The 14486-nt window shown below is 51.2% G+C and overlaps 2 protein-coding genes across 2 annotated transcripts; both read right to left on the reverse strand.

The window, feature by feature from the left end:
• Nucleotides 1-202: 202 nt before the first annotated feature.
• ACADS (acyl-CoA dehydrogenase short chain) lies at nt 203-7548 on the reverse strand. The gene is made up of 10 exons (XM_066331287.1): nt 7457-7548; nt 7010-7170; nt 5410-5559; nt 5148-5259; nt 4621-4772; nt 4178-4348; nt 2854-2991; nt 2501-2596; nt 2175-2231; nt 203-1547 (listed from the first exon to the last, which is right to left on the reverse strand). The coding sequence occupies exons 1-10, from the start codon at nt 7515-7517 to the stop codon at nt 1395-1397; spliced, it is 1251 nt and encodes a 416-aa protein (XP_066187384.1). The 5' UTR covers nt 7518-7548; the 3' UTR covers nt 203-1394.
• A 176-nt stretch (nt 7549-7724) lies between these two features.
• On the reverse strand, nt 7725-14346 carry UNC119B (unc-119 lipid binding chaperone B). The gene is made up of 5 exons (XM_066331288.1): nt 14139-14346; nt 13578-13691; nt 12958-13069; nt 12594-12766; nt 7725-11733 (listed from the first exon to the last, which is right to left on the reverse strand). The coding sequence occupies exons 1-5, from the start codon at nt 14344-14346 to the stop codon at nt 11621-11623; spliced, it is 720 nt and encodes a 239-aa protein (XP_066187385.1). The 3' UTR covers nt 7725-11620.
• Nucleotides 14347-14486: the final 140 nt, after the last annotated feature.

Below are 14486 nucleotides of genomic sequence, written 5' to 3' on the forward strand. Positions count from 1 at the left end.
AGGGAGAAACTCAGCACTTGAGGCTCTTGCCCCAACACGCTGTTGCCCCCCAGGGCTGTCAGGGATGACTGACATCACTGAGAACTGGTCCCACTGGTGCACGCAGGCCCTGCTGGCTTCTGCTCCTCTGTCTTGTGATGGGAAGAAATTACTCTAAATTAATTCACATCTGCATTTAAAAAAAAAGGTGAGGGAGTGGTGGTCCTTTAAAATCAGGTTTTATTTGTCTTCTCTGCTCTCTTGTGTAACAGAAGCTCTTCTCTGCACACAAGTCTAAATAAAAGGCACCACAGAAAAATAACCATTTCCCTCTAGTGTACTTGTTTGGACAAGGAGGCGGACTGGACCATACAGGCTCTAGTCTTAATCCTCTCCCTCTTCTCCTGAGTTCAGAGCTTTTCCTTTGGCTGTTGACACTTCTAAAGTTAATGTCTTATCAATGATCACCGATTGAGGATGTGCTACTGCTGAGGTTTGCATGTCATCTCTTCATTGCCTCGTTGCCCAAAACACGTAGAGATTAAAAGCTGTTACTGCCCTATCAGGCACTTCCTTTCCTGCAGGGAGATTTTTTTTCCCCATCTTGGAGAAGCAGACTTGGAAGCAGAGGTGTTTTCGTGGTGGCTTTTTTTTTTTTTTTTTCCACAAAGTAGTCCTAGGCATTGCAGCTTTGCTGTCCTCTGCTTCTATCCCTACATCCCAGAGCAGCTGAGTGAGCAGGTGCTGGCCTCTGCTGGCCCATATCGAGGGATCTTTTCTGATCTGTGTTTTCACATCTATGCAGAGAGCAACCACAGTTTGTGCTCAGAGCCCTCTGTGTGTGTGGGTTGTCCCTGCATGTCCTCCTGTCTGGCTTCTCTCCTGCTGGAAGTGAGAAGGGCCCTGCTGCAGGGATCACCTCAGCCCAGGCTCTGCCATTAGGGGCTCACACACAGCTGCATCCCACACCTGAACTCCACTGAAGCCTGATCTGCAGAGGCATGTGACCAGCAGCCTGAAGCAGGGCACAGGGGTCATGGCTCTCAGCACCTCTCACTCTGGCACTGGTTATCCAGTGCCATGTAGTGACAAATTTAGCAAAACAGGCACTGGCTGGCAAGTGCTGTCTTTTTGCCACTACCAAACTACTGCTTCCAGCAGTCCAGTTTAGGAAAAGCCCCAGGCTGCCCTGTGAGCACAGGTTGTCTCCTCCTTCCTGCACTCACAGCCATCACTTACAAACCTCAGTCCAGCCTCTGTGCGCCATACTTTGTCCAAAGAAGAATCAGCACATTTTAACTAGAGGGTCAGTTACTCATTGGTGGGGAAAACCTCCATCAACAGGCTCATTCAAGAGGGTCAGACTCCATCAGTGTGCACCATTCTGAGGCACTTGGGGCAGCGGCTGCTCCAGCTCAGCCTCGGTAGGCCCTGAGCAGCTGGGCTGCAATCACCAGTCTCTGGATCTCACTGGTCCCCTCGTAGATCTCGGTGATGCGAGCGTCGCGGTAGTGGCGCTCCGCCGGCATCTCTGTCACGTAGCCCATCCCACCCAGGATCTGGATGGCCTGGAACAAAGGCAGCAGCTTGGAAACGAAGTGGGCTCAAGAAATCTCTTCCACAGAATGCACACAGACACACACAGCCTTTTTAAGAGGAATTGAGCCCACTGCAAGCATGATGGGGAGGGCGGGACACGTGGGGATGACTGCAGGCCATTTGTGACCATAGGAGTACACAGGACTGATCTGCAGAACAGCAACATGGGTATTCCACGTGGGCAGTTACTGCTTCAGAGGTATTGGTAGTGGTCTGTATTCTAAGATGCTTTCAGTAAAGACAGGGAACACTAAACAGAGGATCCCATCCAGGTGCAGTGGTGATGACTGCTGGCTCCATGCTCTCTACCACATTGCTGCTCCTTCTTAAAACTGCCACTGCTCTGGACAGCAGCAGACACAGGCCACTTTAAATACAGCTGCCACAGGCCAGTATAAACCCCTGCCATCCTCCTACTTCCCCATAACCTGTGAAGATGGTTGTGCTAATCAGCTTCAGCCACAGGGATGGTTGTTTGCTTGGTTGGTGTGTTTCAAACATAAATTAGTAAATTCCATCCCACCTTCTCAAAGCACTTGTGAGACATCCAAAATCCCTTCCCACGTGACATATGTCAGAGTTGTCAGTTGAGTTACCTGATGAGCGATGGACGTTGCAGCTTCTGATGCAGCCAGTTTGGCCATTGCCGCTTCCTTTGGGGAAGGAAAACATCACTGAGGGTGCAGCTGTCACAAAAAGGAACCCCTCACCTGCAGGAGGGGCTTGAATGCTGCCAGGGCAGCTGTGCAGAGAGACAGGCCTGATGATGGTGCCAGCTGAGAGCAGCCACCCCTCCCCTGGCCTACAGCCTGAACCCAGGGGGCTGCCCTGAGTTACAGCCCAGCAGTGCTCTAAGGATTGGGCTTTCCTGGCCCTGAGCTGTGTCCTGTGCTGTGGCTGCTGGACAAAGGGCTGGGGATACCTTAGTGAAGGGCTTTCCATTGTCCTTCAGCATAGCAGCTCTCCAGGTGAGCAGGCGTGCACCCTCCAAGGCCACAGCCATGTCTGCCAGCTTGAACTGCAACAACAAACACAAACAGTGCCTTTGGTCCAGGCCTCTGCCTGCACAAGGGGACAGCTGAATTCTCCCAGCCCTGTGGCTATCTAAGGAAAAGGAGCCTCTGCAATTAGTTTTAACAGCATTTGAAAACAGAATTATCACCCTGTTTATCACAGACAGTACAAAGTGTACTGTGTGCCTGATACCATGCCCAAGAGCACACACAGACCTTCCACCAGCCCCCTGTGGAACTGCCCCGTGTGCCCAGCTCATACCTGCACTGCCTGGAGCTTTGTGATGGGTGACCCAAAGGCCATTCTCTTCTCAGCATAATCCACAGCACAGTCCAGAGCTGCCTGTGCTATTCCAAGTGCCTGTGAGGCAATACCAATCCTTCCTCCATCCAGAGTTTGCTGAGAAAGACATGAAATATATATGTCAAGCCATACCTGACCAAGGACAGTACATGCACATTTCTGGTGTTGCTGGAAAGCTGCTGTAGCCTTAGAATCCTCTGGTCAGAGACCTCCTCAACTCAGAATATTCCCAGGTATCCAGGAGAAGAGAGCTGTAACAGGCACTGCCACTGCAGAGGGAAGGCAGGAGCTCAACAACAGAAGGAGAAAGGAGAGGGATTGCTTATTAGCTGGGAGAAAACAAGAGGCGGCAAAATAAGGGAAAGAGCTCAACAAGGATCTGCTCTGCAAGGGGCTGGAAAGAGCTCTTCAGGCAGACCCACCTCACTCTGCAGCTGATTTTACTTTGGAAATCTCGTCAGTTTTCCTTTTTTACCCTCATTGTTGGGACATACATGTGAAAGCATTTTTCAAACTGATTAGTGAACCCAATTACCTGACAGTACAAACACCTGCTCTGCCCCTCCTGCACAGGAAGAAATCACAGCACAGGGAGAAAAGGCTTCATGTTCCCAACCCTAGGCTGAAGGTCTTTTAAAGAATCCCTCAGACACCAACCACTTTTAGTTCTGGACATAATGGAATGGGCTCTGCTTGGCCTAAAGTGTCAGGCCAACAAAGGGTGTTTTGCCCCTCCAGAGAAAGCAGTGACCACTCTCACAGGACAGTGCTTCACTGCAGAAAACAAAGCTGTTCCCTACTGCCTTGCTCCTCCTCAGAGGTCACATGCATACCATAACTCAGCTGTCATTCACCTTGGGACACTCTCCAGAAGTTGTCCTGGGCCTCCAGGACAACCTTCCTCTGCCACTGTATTCACCTGGGGAAATGCCATGTTTTCCCTTTATCTATGGGTACAGAGGTACAGAGGATTGGGAAAGAAGAAAAATTAAAATATACTGCCTCTGTTGAAACAGCAGCTCAGTGGCATCAGCACTACTCCAGCTAAGAACTGCCACAATAAAAGTGCTGTCAAAGATCTGTGTAAATTAAACATTCATCAAGCTCTAGGAATGATTCCTCCCATGTTGGCAAGAAGGGTTAACAGCTTAACATGACAGAGAACAGCTTATGCAAGCAGTCCCACTGAAGTGACTGCCGCTGGTTTATGAATGGTTTATGAAACAGTAACCTTGGGAGCTAGGGCTGTACACACCCACAGCTGCCCCCAGCCCTCTCCTACCATGGCGATTTTGAAGCCCATTCCTGCCTGCCCCAGGAGGTTGGCCTTGGGTATCCGGCAGTCCTCAAATATCAGGTTGGCAGTGGAAGAGGCTCGGATTCCCAGTTTGTCTTCTTTCTTCCCCAGTGACAGCCCAGGTGTTGGCATGGGAACCAGGAATGCACTAATGCCCTGCAACAAGACCCAAACTCTTAAAAATGGTGTCTTCTTACCTTCCCACTTCCTTGCCTGTCAAAGGCACCCTCCATTTTACATAGAAGCCACATGTCCAAGTAACCAGGAGGAGGGAGGGCAGAGCTGAGAGAGAATAAAACCAGCACACATCAGCCCCTCCTCTGCTCGATGCCTGCACAGCTCCAAAAACAGGCCCAGCTGTGGCAGAGTGCTTCTCCCCAACTCCCTCAGTCCCACCAGTTTCTCCTGACTGATACAAACTATCACACCTTGTGCTTCAGGGACTTGTCGGTGGTAGCAAACACCACGGTGGCCGAGGCGTCCCAGGCGTTGGTGATCCAGGCCTTGGTGCCGTTCAGCACCCACTCGTCCCCATCCAGGCGCGCCACGGTGGAGGCAGCGCCGGCGTCGCTGCCGTTCCCTGGGCAAAGCAGCACCAACCAAACCTCAGGTGATCCGGACACACTGGGGGCAAACCCACCCCACACCTGCACCTCATCAGCTCACAGCACAAACTGTGCCACTGTCCCCGTTGTTCCTCCCACAGGACAGGGAAAGGCCCACGTGTGCAAGGTGTGTGCAGAGCTCTGCTCACACAGACAGTGAGTATTTTCAGCAGGGACCAGAGGATAGCAGTTCATACCCTGCGTACTGAGACTTCACTCACACAGAACTGCTATAAACCACCCTTCTACAAATTGTTCCAGTTTCAAAGACCAAAAGTCCATCCTAATCCTGACCAAAGAAAGAAGCTACCCCACAGGTTTTGCAACAGATATGGTAACAGTCACATCACCTGGTTCACTGAGGGCAAAACATCCAATTTTCTCTCCACTGGTGAAAGGAGCGATCCACTGGTGCTTCTGCTCTTCAGAGCCAAACTTGAGTATCGGCCCTAAATACAGGGACTTTAAGAATTTAGTGTTGTTAGTGCCTCTTGAAGGTCCAGCCAACCAGGTAACTCCCTAGGGTGCTCTCCAGCACCCCAGGACCGTCCAGAGGAACAGATGCAGCCCTCCCAGCACCCCCGTGCCACACCACCACCACCCGTCCCTCACGTTATTGACGCTGACGATGACGCCGGTGGACGCGCAGCCCCTGCTGATCTCCTCCACGGCGATGGAATAGGCCAGGTAGTCGAGCCCTGCTCCTTTGTACTTCTCTGGCACGTCCATGGCCAGCAGCCCCAGGGCACCCATCTTCTTCACCTGCACAGGGGAACAGACAGTCACAGCCCCTGCAGCACCAGCGTGCCGCAGACACAGACAGACACGCCACGAGAGGAAAAGATGCACACAGCTCCTGGTGAAATGGGAGTCTGAACAAACTGCCAAGTGTCCCCAGGTCCTTCAGCACGAGCTGTACACAGGGACTGATGTTTAGGCTCTTGCTTGTTTAAAGAGCTCTCTTCAGTACTGGGAAGGGGGGAGCCCTCTGAAGGTAAAATGGGGAGACAGAATTCCACCAGCATTTCCTCAGCCTCCCACCAAAGCTCTACCCTTGCATGTCTCCTGTCAGTAGAAACGGGAAATCTAGCTGATAAAAATTATCAGAACTTTACCTTTGAGTCTGCTGAGGCTTCAGCCTAGGACTGCACAAGGGAAGAATTTTACAGAATGAATGACTGCAGAAAACAGTGATGCAAGATGATGTTTTTCATTCCAAATAAAGCCAGATCTTGCTTTCCAGAGAATTTTTTTATTAGTTACATTGCAATCTACCCCAAGTTTCACAGCCAGACCCTTTGCTTTGCAACCACAAGCCTCTGCTTACTTTTAGAGCAACCAGGGAGAATTTTTAGATAAATAATTTCCATCCTATGTGGGCACCCAAAACACCAATTCTCCACATTAAAACCAGAAGATTAACAAGCAGCCACTGATATATATATGTTATATATATGTTATATATATGTTGCTTTATCTTATTAAACATTTGTTTGCATCTTGAATTTTCCCCTACACATTCAAAAGACTCAGAATCAAATCTAAAATTCTCAGATGAGAACAGTAAGGAGTAAAGTTATTTTCTTCCTTAGGGTAGGTAAGTGTGACTTTCCTTGCTACCATACTTAAGCCTTACGAGAAAGAGAAATGTGACAAAACTCTCATGCCTGCGACAGTGTTTTCCTGGAGTCCCTTGGCTAATGTAACATGATCTGTTTTGCTGGAGCTTTGTATTTCATTGCTTAACATGCACAGTGGTATGTCTTTCCACAGGAGAAATCACTGGTTTGGCTGGAATTTCAATTTATTTACAGCTCCAAAGGATGAGCAGCATGTACCTCCTGATCACTTTTTTCCATCACCTGAAATGCATTCCCATCATCTATGCTTCCTCACCATAAACCACTATGTGCAGTCTGTAAAAGTATTTAATTTTATAAATCAATTTTATCATTTGTATTACAGCTCACAGGTAAGTTAGTAAGAGAACTAAAAAATCAGTGGTACTAAAGCCAGATACAGAGAAACACGAGTGAAGAGCTTGAAATGCCCCGTGAGAAATACAACGTCCACATTCAGAGCAACGAGTTGATCTAAGCTCCAATTTTGTGCTAAACCGGAGCTGGATGTACATTTTGCCTCGGCCGAGCGGTCCGGCCCCAGAGCAGCAGGACGGGGTCTCTGCCTGTGCCATCCCAAGGCTCGCACCCACCTGCTCGGCCGGGAAGCGGTGCTCCTTGTCCAGCTGCGCTGCGATCGGCATCAGCTCCTTCTCCGCGAAGTCGCGGACCGTCTGCCGCAGCATCTGGTGCGTCTCGGGCAGCTCGGCGCTCTGGTACACGGTGTGCAGCCGGCGGCACCGCAGGGCCAGCGCTGGAAGCGGGGAGGGGACTCAGCGCCGCCGCTGCCCCTCACAGCGGGCCAGGGCTGGGCGCGGCCCGTGAGGGGCTCCGGGCGTCCCCACACTCCGGGACAGCGCCCGCGGCCCGGCTGAAGGGCGGCGCCACTCCCGCGCCTGAGGGGACGCGCCCCAGGCAGGCCCTGAAGGGCACCGGGACGCCACCTCCCGCGCAGGCCGCGGCCTCTTCCCGCCCCTCCCGCCTGCCCCGCGGCCCCCCGAGCAGCCGCAGCAAAGCGGAGCCGCTCCCGCCGCCCTCACCCCGGCGGGCTCCGCCGCCCCCGCAGCGGGACACGGCCGCCGCCATCGCCGCCGCCGCCATCGCGCCGCCTGTGGGAGCGTGACGCCCGGCCCCGCCCTTGGCCCCGCCCCCCGGCGGCCCGGTCCCGCCCCCGTGGTGGCCCCGCCCCCGGCGGCCCGGCCCCGCCCTTGGCCCCGCCCCCCGGCGGCCCGGCCCCGCCCTTGGCCCCGCCCCCCGGCGGCCCGGGCCGCGCTGCGAGGAGAGAGAAGGGAAGAAAGGAGCTAAAAGGAAAGGAAGGTCCTTTATTCCTACTGCTGGTGACAAAACCATGGGGGTACAAACACAGCGGCACCGCGGGGACACCCCGGCCACCAGGACAGCCCCGCGGCGCTGCCACGGCCACGGGAGCAGGTCCGAAGGGGACAGCACAGGGGAGTCCATGTGCCAGCAGCCCCAAGGCCACACTGTGAGAGATATAAATACATGTCCTGTAACAGCGCCGGGATCCAGGCAGAGAGGGCGTTTGCTGGTGTTCATTTTCCTGCTGCTGCAGAGGAAGAGGTGCTGACTCTGCCAGGCTGCCATCACTCAGCCTTGTCCTCGTCAAGGACACGAGATGGCAGTGTTTATGTCCGAGGGTCACAGCCAACAGCGAGCCAGGCTCGGGGGTAGCACAAAGCAGCTCCATGTCACAGGACAGCAGCGCAGAAGACTGGGAAACAGCTGAAGATGACGTGATGAAACACAGCTGAGAAGTGGAGTTGCTACATTTGGAGCTCACTGCTTCACCACCACCTTCCTCCTTCATTTCTGACTGCTAAACACTTGTTTTATTCTTCCTGAACCCTCAGATAATGGAATAAGCATCCCCAAGCACCAGAGAAGAGGCTGCTGCTTCTCTGCAACAAGAGGCATTGAAAATCCTCAAGTACACACACAAAAGAAGACACTTCCTACCAAAAACAGAGGACAAGGACAGAAGTACCCAGTCCATACAACGAGAGATGACCTTCCTTCACAAGGTGCTGTATGTATTCCACACTCAAGGTATGAAAATAGCTCTCCAGGAAGTTTGCTGGCATGGATCCAAAGCCCTTGCCTCAAAAATAGGAAAAAGAGGTCCTGGTACTAAGAGGACAAATACTGGAAAAAACATACTATGAGTTTGTGGGTTTGGTCCCTTTCTTTTTGAAGCTTTCAGCAGAACTCAGTATGGTCCCAACTTCTTTCTTCTTCCAGCTCAACCTGAGAGTAGTCTTTGACATCTTTTCCCTTGCTCAAACTCCAACTGACACTGAAAGCATCTACTCTGCCTGCAGCACCAGGCTAGGACTGACCATCCACCTGTCAAGGATGTGATCCCAGTGGAATTTCTTCCAAGCTCACTGGCATGAGTAGCTTTGACCCATCATTGAAACACCATAGCACACACTTCAGAAGAAAACTGGTCTGCTAAACCATTATTTACCAAAGACATCATCCCTGCCACAAAGATAAGAGGCTTTATAGAAAGTACCTAAGAGAAAATGAATCCTAGGGAAGCTATTAAAGTAGAAACGGGAGTTTGGAAATCCCTGACTTTCTGGTTTACAATCAACTTTTTCAGTGCAGGGTTGCCCTCTTGTAGGGACTTTCTTTTTCCTGCAGCATGATTTTAGGGCAAAGATCTTCTGATTTGGCAAAGCAAACAAACCCAGCTAAAAACCGCAGGGTGCTACTGCTGCCTGCGAGTGTCCCGGTTCTCCTCCAGCTCTCCCTTTTATTGCTGAATAGCCGACACATTCACCAGAGTGAAAGCAACCGCTTCAGTGCCGTTTCCTGGTCTCCGGCCGATGGCCAAGGACAGGAATTCCCTTTTCCTAGCGGACCCAACCCCGGCAGCGCGCTCCCGCCGCCAGCAGCCGCTAGATGGCGCGCGCCGCCCGTGCGCGCTCCCATCGCCCGTGCGCGCCCCCGCCCGCGTCCGTCCGCTCCGGTCACGAGCCCATCCGCCCTTGAGGAACCTTTAGAGTGACAAGAGAAACAGATGGGCACCGTCACACTCGTAAGAAAAGCGAGAGGTTGCTTCACGTAGAAAATGTGATAAAAGTAACTTTCAAGGCACCTGGGTTTATACCACATACAAAACTAAGCTCAATGTGCTAAAATTTGCCGGGGAGTAACTAGTGAGCTCTTCAGACACTATTTCTGAACACTTCAGGATGAAAAGCACACTTCCAGGCAGTTCTGCCTTGTGGTGAGTAACCTAAAGCAAAGGCTTCCCACCTCAGAGGCACAGCATGAGGGCTGCTGAAGGTGTTCACTGAGCTCCACCTCACCAGCAGCTTTAACTAAACCTGAAGATCCTAAAAAAGATTCCATTAGTGCCTGTGGAGATGCTGGAGGGGAACGATGGTGGCAGAATTGTTCTTCATCTTTCCATCAGGCAGACCTTGCCCCTCCACATTCTCAAGACATTTGTTGTGGTTGCTCATGATTAATGCTCCACCCAGACCAGGTCATTTGTTGTGGTTAATGATAATTAAATATCTTCCTAAGAGCTGGAGATTCTTTCATGGCTGCTACCCCACACACTCTCACTGCTTACTCTGATGCCAGCTGATGTTCCATGCCAAAGCAGCTTTCACTAATCTGGAAGTAAAGGCAGTGGTTTCCTATTGCAGTCTGTGCATTAACAGGCTCTAGGCTCTGCTGTCCACCCCACTCAATCCTGCTAAAACACAAACTATGCTGAATCCCTCTTAATGTAACAGGTAACCATCCAAGAGTTAGGTTTTAACCATCTCAAGAACAGAAGGAACTAGTATTAGGAAAGGCCACCAGTCTAGACACAACTCTCCTAACAAGAGACAGGAAAAGTGGCAAACCAGGGGTCTGATAGCTGAGATTTTGCAGTTGGGGCTGGGCCCCAGCATAGCTACTGGCAAGACTCAGGTCCTCCCCTTCCACTGCGTGATGCCATCTCCCACTGCCAGATGACAAACACAGCTGTGGTATCAACCTTGGCAGCGTGACTTCCTACACCATAAATCAGCAGCTGAGCCGGCAGAGCAGTGATGGGAACAATGAAAAGAGAACCATGTACATTCTCACTTTCCAAGGATCCCACTCTGAGTAATCTGACCTGGGAAGCTTTTAGGTACTATTATCTCCACTGCAACAAAGAAAACGAGCTGGTGCTGCTCACAGCAACTCTGACAGACCAGTCAGGTTTACAAGTATACACTGAAGTCTAGGAAGCTCTGCTTCCTACTAAGTTTTCAAGTGATTTTCCACATTCTCCCTTTTTCCTCTAAGCCCCACTAGAGTGACACCTCCACCCTAGTCAGGCTGACAATGTGCTGTCCACCTAAAAACCAATACATTCTGTAGCAAGGGCCAAAATTCAATACAAAGGGAAGACGGAGAAATGGTAAATACAGAGAGATTATCTTCAGCTCTAAGGTTGACCCCTGAGCTCCAAAATTCGATAGTTAGCTCACAAAAGCTCAAAGAGGAATGTTATCAGAGGGTTAGCCCCCTTTTTCCCCTACCTTGTATCTCGAGTGAAATCTCTGGCAAAACAGAGATTAAATGTTCTTAGGGGCAGCTCAGGCCTCCAGAGGCATATGGAATATTCCTGCTGATTAGAAGCTGAATTAGTCTCTTTCCTACTGAAGAATATTGGGATGCACCCTAAAAAACAATGTCAGCCATGCCACAAACAAAACCACTGCCACTGAAGAGATCTATCCAACTGAACAAAAGATCAGCTCTTCAAGCATCACTGACTATTTGAAGGGGTTAGGATTTTCCTTCTAAGAAATAGCTTAACACAAACAACCTGATCTGTTGAAAAAGTATATTCGCCCAAGAGGTGAAACATCAGAAGCACTAAAGGTGCAACCTAACTAGAAAGACTAAGAGCAAGAATGGTCTAAGAGTGCCTCTGATCACTGACCTAACCAAGGTTACCAGAAGACAGCCAGGAACAGAGAAAGAGAGGCAGGATACGCTGAGTGTCAGACAGAGAGGTGTTGCAGGGAGATTTCCTTTCAGGAGCTGTCGTCTTTGCTTCATGTCCTCAGCCTCATGCACAGAGAAAAAGTTTGGCAAGAAGCCTTTTTGCACGAGACAGCAACTCCAGTCCACTCCTGCACATCTGGAATGGTTAAGGGCATCACAGCATCCAGCAGACAGAATGATTACTGTCCTCCATTGTAAGCATAGTCGGCCTTGTTGTGCATAATCAACTTGTTGTCCACAAAGTAAAAGCTGTCCGAGCGCGTCTCGTACGGGTTCTCAACCATCAGACGGACTGTGAAAGAGAAAGCTCCATTACATTCAACAGCCAGCCACAGTCAGGATAAAAAGGACTCTGCCAGCTCCACTGGATTTACAAGGCTGATGCTCTGCCCTTCCCAAGGAAGAGAAGCAAACTGCTCTGCTGAGCACACTTCAAAGGCTGCAGCCTGCCCTTTCCTTTCTACCTGTTCACAGGATAAGTGCTGTCAAAAGCAAACACAGGGGGAATCAAGTAACCTTACTCAAAATAACCTTAGAAACTGAGTGGAGCCAAGCAGCCAGCACTTCTTTAAGCAGAAGGAGCTCGTTTGTGGCACTCCCCACACGTACACAGGCAGGAAGAAAACCCCAAACCTACCTCAGAGCCAGGCAGCCCCAGAAGGGCCCCTGTGCCTCTGCTCTATCCAACCCCCGAGGACAAACATACCCTGTGCAATCTTGTATTTGCACAGATCTTAGCAGGCTTAAAAACAGACCTCAGGGAGAGCCAATTCTGTTCCAAAGCAGGAGGCTCTAGCCCTAACAAGCAAGTGCAGAAAACAGATGGATGGCTATGAAAAAATCCCTTTCTTCGGTGTTTTGTTTTCTTCTGGGCTACACCATGAGGCATGAGGCACGTCAGCCCTGTAACTTTGATAAATTCTTGCAGCCTGTAACTCAGCACAGGTTGTCTTAGGCTTTCATTTTCAAAGGAGACTTTGCAGCATAAACCTCTAAGTCAGACAAGATTACACATTGCTAAACTGAAAACCTGTATCTGTTTGTTCCTGGCCCCTCAATCCCAGTCACAACTTCTTTCACAAGCAGAGGGAGAGAATGAGCAGACACACACACAAACAAAACATCACTCATTGTGGAAAAGGAGGTACTTACTAAGGTCTTCTGAGAGCTGAGGGAATTCATAAATGTGTTCACATGTGTTCCTGCTACTGGGGATGCAGAAACCAAAATCAAAATCAAAGTTCTTCAGCAAGCGATCTCGGAAGTAATGTCTCTCAATCATTCGGAAGTTTGACACTGGCTTTTCTCCCACTGTGAATTCCACTCTGCATGGAAGCATTAGGAAAGAAACAGCGATTGGGAAGAGCAGAGCCTTGGGCATGAGGCTACACAAGAGTTCTCTACAGAGAGTTTGGTATTTGTAGTCGAAGATAGGCTCTCCCCAGTTTTGCCATAAACTGCCAAGTACCACTCTGTAAACATCCAGCTCTCCCTCTCTCCATGAACTCATACTCACGTTGCTCCAACAGTCCGAAGGCGGAGGAACGCTGGGGTGAACTGGTACCGAACAAAGCGACCTGCACTCGCGTCCAGCTCACTGCCCTCATCCTCATCCTCTTCATCGTGCTCTAGAAAACGCACCAGCCTGGAGTTACCCTGCTCGTAGCGTACACGTCAGGTGATACTGCCTAGTGGGTGTATCAGGACAAGCTGCCTACTGCTTAGGGACTGAATGTAAACACACTTAATAATTGGTCTGAGACTTCTACTGGCATGAAGTAAAAGTAAAGACTTGCCATGACAGTTGGCCAGCCTTGGTGGCTCCAGTTCTGGAGCCACCCCTCCCTCAATCTCACAGGATACCTCCCCTCACAACTGCCAGTGCAAATTAACAAATCTCTATTATAACCAGCCCAAAAAAGGAAGATTGCCAGTCGATAGTTCTCTCCCATCCAACAATAATCACATTTTTATCACAAGTTTCTCAGCAGAGATAAACTCAATCCTATGCTTAAAGGAGAGGATTTTAAGTCATCAAGACATATACCAAAGGACCCTTCTGCTCGGTTTGCATGGGTCATGCACTGCAGCCTCTCAGCTCTCTGACTCTACCCTTGCAACGTTTGCATGCTGTACCTGAGGCAGATGGCTTGGCAATTTCAAACAGTACTGTTCCAGTTTCAAGGTCCCGGATTTTAAACCTGGTGAAGTCAATGTTGTAAATGTTGTCCTCAGGTTTGCACAAATAATCTAGAAGAGACAGAAAAAATACAGTAACATTTCAAAACACCTGTGACCACTTACCAAATCAATTTCCCTTTTTGTTAGCCCCAGCCCGATAAAATATGGACTGCTCGTTGTTTTGCAGAAGCTTCACGAAAGCAGGACAAAATTAAGGATGCGAGAAACAAAGGCATGGTAGGTGCCAGGTAGCAGAGCAAGAAAGGGATGAGATCGGGACAGAAAAGCAGAGTTCTGTAGCCCAGAGGAAAAAACAAACCCAGAAAAACCCTCAAACAAATCAAACCCCACAGACAACACAAAAGCCCCCAAACTTTCTGGAAGTTGCACGGGCGCTCCCGGCGGGCGCAGCCCGAGCCCCGCGGGCAGCGCTCCCGAGCCGCCGCGTCCCCCGCCGCTGCCCCGGCCCAAGGCCCGGCCCTCACAGCCCCCGGCTCCGGGGACCGCCGCACTCACTCTCCGTCACCCGGCACAGCCCCAGGACGTGCTCGGGCCGGACGGTCTCCAGCGCCAACAACTCAGACTCGGTCCAGGGCTGCCGTGGCGGCGCTTCGGCCGATCCGCGTCGGCCCCGCAGGCGGCTGAGCGGCCCCGCGGAGCCCGGCGGCAGCTTCTTGTCCGGCCCCGGCGCCGCCGCCGCCGCCCGCGCCCTGGAGCCGCTCATGGCCGATGCCAAGATGGCCGCCGCCCGCCTCGGTAGCTATGGGAGCGCGGGGCGGGGCGGGGGCCGTTGCCTGGCAACGCCGCGCCCGAAGCTCAGCAGAGCCCGCCCCGGTCGCGCCCGGATGGGTGACCCCAGACCCC

The sequence above is a fragment of the Sylvia atricapilla genome, chromosome 17, assembly GCF_009819655.1.
Source record: "Sylvia atricapilla isolate bSylAtr1 chromosome 17, bSylAtr1.pri, whole genome shotgun sequence".
Classification (NCBI taxonomy): Eukaryota; Metazoa; Chordata; class Aves; order Passeriformes; family Sylviidae; genus Sylvia; species Sylvia atricapilla.